Below are 9897 nucleotides of genomic sequence, written 5' to 3' on the forward strand. Positions count from 1 at the left end.
CCCTATAGGTACTCCGTAAAGACAGCTATAGGTATGCATTCCTCTACAGATACTCAGTACAGACAGCTATAGGTGTGCATTTCCCTATAGGTACTCAGTTCATACAGCTATAGGTGTGTATTCCTATATATATACTCAGTACAGACAGCTATAAGTGTGCACTCCTCTACAGAACCTTAATACAGAGAGCTATAGGTGTGCATACATCTTTAAATACTCAGTACAGACATCTATAGGTCTGTACTCCTCTACAGGTACTCAGTACAGGCAGCTATAGGTGTGCATTCCTCTACATATACTCAGTACAGACAGCTATAGGTGTGTATTTCCCTATAGGTACCCAGTACAAACAGCTATAGGTGTGTATTCCCCCATAGGTACTCGGTACAGACAGCTATAGGTATGCATTCCTCTACTGATACTCAGTACACACAGCTATAGGTGTGCACTAATCTATAAGTACTCAGTACAGACAGCTATAGGTGTGCACTCCTCTATAGGTACTCAGTTCATACAGCTATAGGTGTGTATTCCTATATATATACTCAGTACAGACAGCTCTGGGTGTGCATTCCTCTATAGATACCTAGTTCAGACAGCTATAGGTGTGCATACATCTTTAAGTACTCAGTACAGACATCTATAGGTGTGTACTCCTCTATATATACTCAGTACTGACAGCTATAGGTATGCATTCCTCTATAGGTAACCAGTTCATACAGCTATAGGTGTGCATTCACTACTGGTACTCAGTACAGACATCTATAAGTGTGTACTCCTCTATATATACTCAGTACTGACAGCTGTAGGTGTGCACTCCTCTATAGGTAACCAGTTCATACAGCTATAGGTGTGCATTCCCTACTGGTACTTAGTACAGACATCTATAGGTGTGTACTCCTCTATAGGTAATCAGTACATACTGGTATAGGTGTACATTCCTTCATATGCACCCAGTACAGACAGCTATAGGTGTGCACTCCTCTATAGGTACTCAGTGCAGACAGCTATAGGTGTGCACTCCTCTATAGGTACTCAGTGAGGACAGCTGTAGGTGTGCACTCCTATATAAGTATTCAGTAAAGATAGCTATAGGTGGGCATTCTGCTACAGGTACTCAGTACAGATAGCTATAGGTGTGCACTCCTCTATAGGTACTCGGTTCAGACAGCTATAGGCGTGCACTCCTCTATAAGTACTCAGTACAGATAGCTATAGGTGTGCACTCCTCTATAGGTACTCGGTTCAGACAGCTATAGGCGTGCACTCCTCTATAAGTACTCAGTGCACACAGCTATAGGTGTGCACTCCTCTACAGATACTCAGTACAGACAGCTATAGGTGTGCACTCCTCTATAGGTACTCAGGTCATACAGCTATAGGTGTGCATTTCTCTACATATACTCAGTACAGACAGCTCTGGGTGTGCATTACTTTACAGGTACTTAGTACAGACAGCTATAGGTGTGCACTCCTCTATAGGTAACCAGTTCATACAGCTATAGGTGTGCATTCCCTACTGGTACTCAGTACAGACATCTATAGGTGTGCACTCTATAGGTACTCAGTACAGACATCTATAGGTGTGCACTTCTCTACAGGTACTCAGTGCAAACAGCTATAGGTGTGCATTACTCTAAATATACTCAATACAAGCAGCTATAGGTGTGCATTACTCTATAGATACTTAGTACAGACAGATATATGTGTACATTCCTCTATAGATACTTCGTACAGACAGCTATAGGTGTGCATTCTCCTATAGGTACTCAGTACAGACAGCTATAGGTGTGCATTTCTCAACAGATACTCAGCACAGACAGATATATGTGTACATTCCTCTATAGATACTTCGTACAGACAGCTATAGGTGTGCACACCTCTATAAATACTCAGTACACACAGCTATAGGTGTGCACTCCTCTATAAGTACTCAGTACAGATAGCTATAGGTGTGCACTCCTCTATAGGTACTCGGTTCAGACAGCTATAGGCGTGCACTCCTCTATTAGTACTCAGTGCACACAGCTATAGGTGTGCACTCCTCTATAAATACTCAGTACACACAGCTATAGGCGTGCACTCCTCTATAAGTACTCAGTACAGATAGCTATAGGTGTGCACTCCTCTATAGGTACTCGGTTCAGACAGCTATAGGCGTGCACTCCTCTATAAGTACTCAGTACAGATAGCTATAGGTGTGCACTCCTCTATAGGTACTCGGTTCAGACAGCTATAGGCGTGCACTCCTCTATAAGTACTCAGTGCACACAGCTATAGGTGTGCACTCCTCTATAAATACTCAGTACACACAGCTATAGGTGTGCACTCCTCTACAGATACTCAGTACAGACAGCTCTGGGTGTGCATTCCTCTATAGATACTTAATACAGACAGCTATAGGTGTGCATACATCTTTAAGTACTCAGTACAGACATCTATAGGTGTGCACTCCTCTACAGGTACTCAGTACTGACAGCTATAGGTATGCATTCCTCTATATATACTCAGTACAGGCAGCTCTGGGTGTGCATTACTTTACAGGTACTTAGTACAGACAGCTATAGGTGTGCACTCCTCTATAGGTAACCAGTTCATACAGCTATAGGTGTGCATTCCCTACTGGTACTCAGTACAGACATCTATAGGTGTGCACTCCTCTATAGGTACTCAGTACAGACATCTATAGGTGTGCACTTCTCTACAGGTACTCAGTGCAAACAGCTATAGGTGTGCATTACTCTAAATATACTCAATACAAGCAGCTATAGGTGTGCATTTCTCTACAGATACTCAGCACAGACAGATATATGTGTACATTCCTCTATAGATACTTCGTACAGACAGCTATAGGTGTGCATTCCCCTATAGGTACTCAGTACAGACAGCTATAGGTGTGCACGCCTCTATAAATACTCAGTACACACAGCTATAGGTGTGCACTCCTCTACAGGTACTCAGTATAGACAGCTATAGGTGTGCACTCCTCTATAGGTAACCAGTTCATACAGCTATAGGTGTGCATTCCCTACTGGTACTCAGTACAGACATCTATAGGTGTGCACTCCTCTATAGGTAATCAGTACATACTGATTTAGGTGTACATTCCTTCATATGCACCCAGAACAGACAGCTATAGGTGTGCACTCCTCTATAGGTACTCAGTGCAGACAGCTATAGGTGTGCACTCCTCTATAGGTACTCAGTGAGGACAGCTGTATGTGTGCACTCCTATATAAGTATTCAGTAAAGATAGCTATAGAGGGGCATTCTGCTACAGGTACTCAGTACAGATAGCTATAGGTGTGCACTCCTCTACTGGTACTCAGTACACACAGCTATAGGTGTGCACTCCCCTATAGGTATTCGGTACTGACAGCTATAGGTATGCACTCCTCTATAGGTACTCAGTTCATACAGCTATAGGTGTGCATTTCTCTATATATACTCAGTACAGACAGCTCTGGGTGTGCATTCCTCTATAGGTACTCAGTACAGACAGCTATAGGTGTGCACTTCTCTACAGGTACTCAGTGCAAACAGCTATAGGTGTGCATTACTCTAAATATACTCAATACAAGCAGCTATAGGTGTGCATTACTCTATAGATACTTAGTACAGACAGCTATAGGTGTGCATTTCTCTACAGATACTCAGCACAGACAGATATATGTGTACATTCCTCTATAGATACTTCGTACAGACAGCTATAGGTGTGCATTCCCCTATAGGTACTCAGTACAGACAGCTATAGGTGTGCACGCCTCTATAAATACTCAGTACACACAGCTATAGGTGTGCACTCCTCTACAGGTACTCAGTATAGACAGCTATAGGTGTGCACTCCTCTACAGGTACTCAGTATAGACAGCTATAAGTGTGCACTCGTCTATTGGTACTCAGTTCATACAGCTATAGGTGTGCATTTCTTTATATATACTCAGTACAGACAGGTCTGGGTGTGCATTACTCTATAGGTACTTAATACAGACAGCAATAGGTGTGCATACATCTATAAGTACTCAGTAAATACAGATATAGGTGTGCACTCCTCTACAGGTACTCAGTACAGACAGCTATAGGGGTGCACTCCTCTACATATACTAAGTACAGACAGCCCTGGATGTACATTCTCTATTGGCACTCAGTAAAGGCATCTATAAGTGTGCACTCCTCTATAGGTACCCACTACACACAGCTATAGATATGCATTCCTTCATAGGTACCCAGTACAGACAGCTATAGGTGCGCACTCATCTATAGGTACTCAGTACAGACAGCTATAGGTGTGCATTACTCTAAATATACTCAGTACAGGCAGATCTGGGTGTGTATTCCTCTACAGATACTTTGTACAGACAGCTATAGGTGTGTATTCCCCTATAGGTACTCAGTACAGACAGCTGTGGGTGCGCACTGCTCTATAAGTACTCAGTACAGACAGCTATAGGTGTGCATTCCCCTATAGGCACCCAGTACAGACAGTTATAGGTGTGCACTCCTCTACAAGTACTCAGTGCAGACAGTTATAGGTGTGCACTCCTCTATAGGTACTCAGTACAGACATCTATAGGTGTGTACTCCTCTACAGGTACTCAGTACAGACAGCTCTGGGTGTGCATTACTCTATAGATACCTAAATCAGACAGCTATAAGTCTGCACTCCTCTACAGATACTTAGTACATACAGCTATAGGTGTTCATACATCTGTAAGTACTCACTACAGGCAGCTATAGGTGTGCACTCCTCTATAGGTACTCAGTTCATACAGCTATAGGTGTGCACCCCTCTATAGGTACTTAGTACAGACAGCTATGGGTGTGCATACATCTATAAGTACTCAGTACAGGCAGCTATAGGTGTGCACTCCTCTATAGGTACTCAGTACAGACAACTATAGGTGTGTATTCCCCTATAGGCACACAGTACAGACAGCTATGGGTGTGCACCCCTCTATAGGTACTTAGTACAGACAGCTATGGGCGTGCATACATCTATAAGTACTCAGTGCAGACAGCTATAGGTGTACACTCCTCTATAGGTACTCAGTTCATACAGCTATAGGTGTACATTCCCCCTATAGGCACACAGTACAGACAGCTATGGGTGTGCATCCCTCTATGGGTACTTAGTACAGACAGCTATGGGTGTGCATACATCTATAAGTACTCAGTACAGACAGCTATAGGTGTACACTCCTCTATAGGTACTCAGTTCATACAGCTATGGGTGTACATTCCCTATTGATACTCAGTACAGACAGCTATAGGTGTGCACTCCTCTATAGGTACTCAGTTCATACAGCTATAGGTGTACATTCCCTATTGATACTTAGTACACACAGCTATAGGTGTACACTCCTCTATAGGTACTCAGTTCATACAGCTATGGGTGTACATTCCCTATTGATACTCAGTACAGACAGCTATAGGTGTGCACTCCTCTATAGGTACTCAGTTCATACAGCTATAGGTGTACATTCCCTATTGATACTTAGTACACACAGCTATAGGTGTGCACTCCTCTATAGGTACTCAGTTCATACAGCTATAGGTGTACATTCCCTATTGATACTTAGTACACACAGCTATAGGTGTGCACTCCTCTATAGGTACTCAGTGCAGACAGCCATAGGTGTAGAAGTAGATGTACAGGTAGGTAGAGGTGATCCCACAGGTGTCTCACCAGTCGGTGGAGGTCCTGGCACTGAGGATGTCCTCCTTGGCAGTGATGAGGGACAGGCTGTAGGTGTCCAGGTTCAGGGCAGTCATGTCATCGGGTGACTGTGGAGCTGCTTCACTTCCACAATGTCTGCGGACGGACGATGCTTCTTCTCCTCCTCCTCCTTCTTCTCCTCCTCCTCCTCCTTCTTCTTCCCCTCCTCCTCCTCCTCCTCTCAGGCCTCCACAACTTTTTCTGCACTCACTTCAGCACTTTCTCTTCTCAAGGTGCCCCTGAGACGTCTCAGCCCACGGCTCCCTTAGTCCCGGACTGTCTCTATCATCCTCTCTAATTGGCTGTCTCTTTAATCCTTCCTCTTACTTCCTGCCCCTTCCTGGCTGTCTCTTGGATCTGTTCTGCCTCTCACATCCTCTCTCCATCCCTTGCACTCTGCCCATGCTCTCTACTCTCTGTCTCTTGCTTCCTGTATATTCAATGACGGTCTTATATTCTCTCTTTTCTCTGTCTGTCTCTTCACCCCTCTCGCTCTTTTTTATGACTGTCTCTTATAGCCTCTCTAGCAGTCTTTTACATATTAGCAGACTGTCTCTTACATCATAGAATAATAATGTTGGAAGGGAACTCCAGAGTCATCTGTCCGACACGCTGCTCAATGGCTGTCTAATATATCCCCTCTGACTGTCTCGTACAATCTCTCTATCTCCTAAATCCTCTCTTGCTTTCTCTTCCATCCTTTCGGGCTCTCTCTTCCAAACTCTCTGGCTGCCTCTTTGATTTTATCTGGCTGTCTCTTCCATCCTTTCTTGCTGTCTTTACCATCCTCTCTGGCTGTCTCTTCCATCCTCTCTGACTGTCTTTACCATCCTCTCTGGCTGTCTCTTCCATCCTCTCTGGCTGTCTCTTCCATCCTCTCTGGCTGTCTCTTCCATCCTCTATGGCTGTCTCTTCCATCCTCTCTGACTGTCTTTACCATCCTCTCTGGCTGTCACTTCCATCCTCTCTGGCTGTCTTTACCATCCTCTCTGGCTGTCTCTTCCATCCTTCCTCACTCTCTCTTCCATCCTCTCTGGCTCTCTCTTACATCCTCTCTAGCTGTCTCTTTAATCCTTTCGGGCTGTTTCTTTGATTTTCACGGACTGTGTCTTCCATCCTTTCTTGCTGTCTTTACCATCCTCTCTGGCTGTCTCTTCCATCCTCTCTGGCTGTCTCTTCCATTCTTCCTCACTCTCTCTTCCATCCTCTCTGGCTGTCTCTTCCATCCTCTCTGGCTGTCTCTTCCATCCTCTCTGGCTGTCTTTACCATCCTCTCTGGCTGTCTCTTCCATCCCCTCTGGCTGTCTCTTCCATCCTCTCAGGCTGTCTTTACCATCCTCTCTGGCTGTCTCTTCCATCCTCTCTGGCTGTCTTTACCATCCTCTCTGGCTGTCTCTTCCATCCTCTCTGGCTGTCTCTTCCATCCTCTCTGGCTGTCCCTTCCATCCTCTCTGGCTGTCTCTTCCATCCTCTCTGGCTGTCTCTTCCATCCTCTCTGGCTGTCTCTTCCATCCTCTCTGGCTGTCTTTACCATCCTCTCTGGCTGTCTCTTCCATCCTCTCTGGCTGTCTTTACCATCCTCTCTGGCTGTCTCTTCCATCCTCTCTGGCTGTCACTTCCATCCTCTCTGTCTTTACCATCCTCTCTGGCTGTCTCTTCCATCCTCTCTGGCTGTCACTTCCATCCTCTCTGTCTTTACCATCCTCTCTGGCTGTCTCTTCCATCCTCTCTGGCTGTCTCTTCCATCCTCTCTGGCTGTCTTTACCAACCTCTATGGCTGTCTCTTCCATCCTCTCTGGCTGTCTCTTCCGTCCTTTCTGGCTGTCTCTTCCATCCTCTCTGGCTGTCTCTTCCATCCTCTCTGGCTGTCTTTACCATCCTCTCTGGCTGTCTCTTCCATCCTCTCTGGCTGTCTCTTCCATCCTCTCTGGCTGTCTTTACCATCCTCTCTGGCTGTCTCTTCCATCCTCTCTGGCTGTCTCTTCCATCCTCTCTGACTGTCTTTACCATCCTCTCTGGCTGTCTCTTCCATCCTCTCTGGCTGTCTCTTCCATCCTCTCTGACTGTCTCTTCCATCCTCTCTGGCTGTCTCTTCCATCCTCTCTGGCTGTTTCTTCCATCCTCTCTGGCTGTCTTTACCATCCTCTCTGACTGTCTCTTCCATCCTCTCTGGCTGTCTCTTCCATCCTCTCTGGCTGTCTCTTCCATCCTCTCTGGCTGTCTTTACCATCCTCTCTGGCTGTCTCTTCCATCCTCTCTGGCTGTCTCTTCCATCCTCTCTGGCTGTCTTTACCATCCTCTCTGGCTGTCTCTTCCATCCTCTCTGGCTGTCTCTTCCATCCTCTCTGACTGTCTTTACCATCCTCTCTGGCTGTCTCTTCCATTCTCTCTGGCTGTCTCTTCCATCCTCTCTGGCTGTCTCTTCCATTCTCTCTGGCTGTCTCTTCCATCCTCTCTGGCTGTCTCTCGCCCCTTCCTTTCACTCTGATTTCTGGTCTTTGAACACAAGCGCAACCTGGAACAAATTCTCCCCAAAGAATGCCCCCCTGTGAGCCCCCCTGTGAGCCCCCTGTGACCCCCCTGTGAGCCCCCCTGTGACCCCCCAGGGACACAGCATGGCGGCTTCATGTCTGTATGAGGACTTGTTACAGTGTATCAGGGTGGAGGGCAGAGTCTTCACTATACAATGTATCACAGTGAAGAGCAGGACCAGGGTGTATATACTTACTGTCTCTTCCAACTTCTCTGGTTGTCACTTCCACCCTCCCTGACTGTCTGTTATATCTTCTATGGATGTCTCTTCCATTCTCTATGGCTGTCTCTTCCCTCCTCCCTGTCTCTTAGATCATCTCTGGCTATCTCTTCCATTGTTTAGTACTGTCTCTTAGATCTTTTCTGACTGTCTCTTCTCACCCCTCTGGCTGTCTCTTGCCTCCTCTCTGTCGCTTAGATCTTCTCTGCTTGTCTCTTCTCACCCCTCTGATTGTCTCTTCCCTCCTCTCCATCTCTTAGATTTTCTCTGTCTGTCTCGTCTCACCTCTCTGGCTGTCTCTTCCATCCTCTCTGGCTGTCTCTTCCCTCCTCTCTGTCTCTTAGATTTTCTCTGGCTGTCTCTTCCATCCTCTCTGGCTGTCTCTTCTCACCTCTCTGGCTGTCTCTTCCCTCCTCTCTGTCTCTTAGATTTTCTCTGGCTGTCTCTTCCATCCTCTCTGGCTGTCTCTTCTCACCTCTCTGGCTGTCTCTTCCCTCCTCTCTGTCTCTTAGATTTTCTCTGGCTATGTCTTCTCACATCTCTGGCTGTCTCTTCCATCCTCTCTGGTTGTCTTTCCCCCAGTCTGTCTCTTACATCTTCTCTGGTTGTCTCCACCCTCTCCGACAGTCTCTTAGATCTTCTATGGCTGTTTCTTCTCACCTCTTTAATTTTCTCTTCCCTCCTCTGGCTATCTCTTTCTTCCTCTCTGTCATTTAGATTTTCTCTGGCTGTCTCTTCCCTCTTCTCTGGCTGTCTCTTCCCTGCTTTCTGGCTCTTAGATTTTCTCTGGCTGTCTCTTCTCACCTCTCTGGCTGTCTCTTCCCTCCTCTCCGGATGTCTCTTCCATTTTCTCAGACTGCCTCTTAGATCTTCTCTGGCTCTCTCGTCCATCCAGTCTGTCTCATCCCTCCTCTCTGACTATATCCTAAATCTTCTATGACTGTCTCTTCCATCCTTTCTGGCTGTCTCTTCCATCATCTCTCACTGTATCTTCCCCCCTCTCTTTACTGTCTCTTAGATCTTCTCTGTCTGTCTCTTAATTCTTCTCTTTCCATCTCTTCCATCCTCTCTGGCTGTCACTTCCATCCTCTCTGACTGTCTTTACCATCCTCTCTGGCTGTCTCTTCCATCCTCTCTGGCTGTCTCTTCAATCATCTCTCGCTGTCTTTCCCCCCCTCTCTAACTGTCCCTTCGATCTTCTCTGCCTGTCTCTTCTATCCTTCCTCGCTCTCTCTCTCTTTACCATCCTCTCTCACTGTCTCTTCTGACCTCTCTAGCTGTATCTTCAATCTTCTCTGGTGGTCTCTTCCATCCCTTCTGGCTATCAATTCCATCCTTTCGGGCTGTCTTTTTCATCCTCTCTAGCTGTCTCTTCCATCCTCTCTGGCTCTCCTTACCAAGCTCTTTGACTGCCTCTTCAATTTTCTCT

The 9897-nt window shown here is 46.2% G+C and overlaps 3 protein-coding genes across 3 annotated transcripts in view; all 3 read right to left on the bottom strand.

Annotated features, from left to right (window-relative positions):
* The window catches only part of LOC136572326 (mucin-16-like), a 93419-nt gene extending 87560 nt beyond the window's left edge, over positions 1-5859 (bottom strand). Inside the window, exon 1 of the mRNA XM_066572816.1 lies at positions 5687-5859. Within this exon, the coding sequence (XP_066428913.1) occupies positions 5687-5772 (86 nt within the window). The 5' untranslated portion in view covers positions 5773-5859. The remainder of the gene's footprint in view (positions 1-5686) is intronic.
* A 1628-nt stretch (positions 5860-7487) lies between these two features.
* Positions 7488-8144, bottom strand: LOC136573264 (octapeptide-repeat protein T2-like). The gene has a single exon (XM_066574560.1). It carries the CDS (start codon positions 8142-8144, stop codon positions 7488-7490), a length of 657 nt encoding a protein of 218 aa, XP_066430657.1.
* Positions 8145-8939: 795 nt separating this feature from the next.
* On the bottom strand, positions 8940-9359 carry LOC136573265 (uncharacterized). The gene has a single exon (XM_066574562.1). It carries the CDS (start codon positions 9357-9359, stop codon positions 8940-8942), a length of 420 nt encoding a protein of 139 aa, XP_066430659.1.
* Between the last annotated feature and the right edge of the window lie 538 nt (positions 9360-9897).

The sequence above is a fragment of the Eleutherodactylus coqui genome, chromosome 7 (assembly GCF_035609145.1).
Source record: "Eleutherodactylus coqui strain aEleCoq1 chromosome 7, aEleCoq1.hap1, whole genome shotgun sequence".
Classification (NCBI taxonomy): domain Eukaryota; kingdom Metazoa; phylum Chordata; class Amphibia; order Anura; family Eleutherodactylidae; genus Eleutherodactylus; species Eleutherodactylus coqui.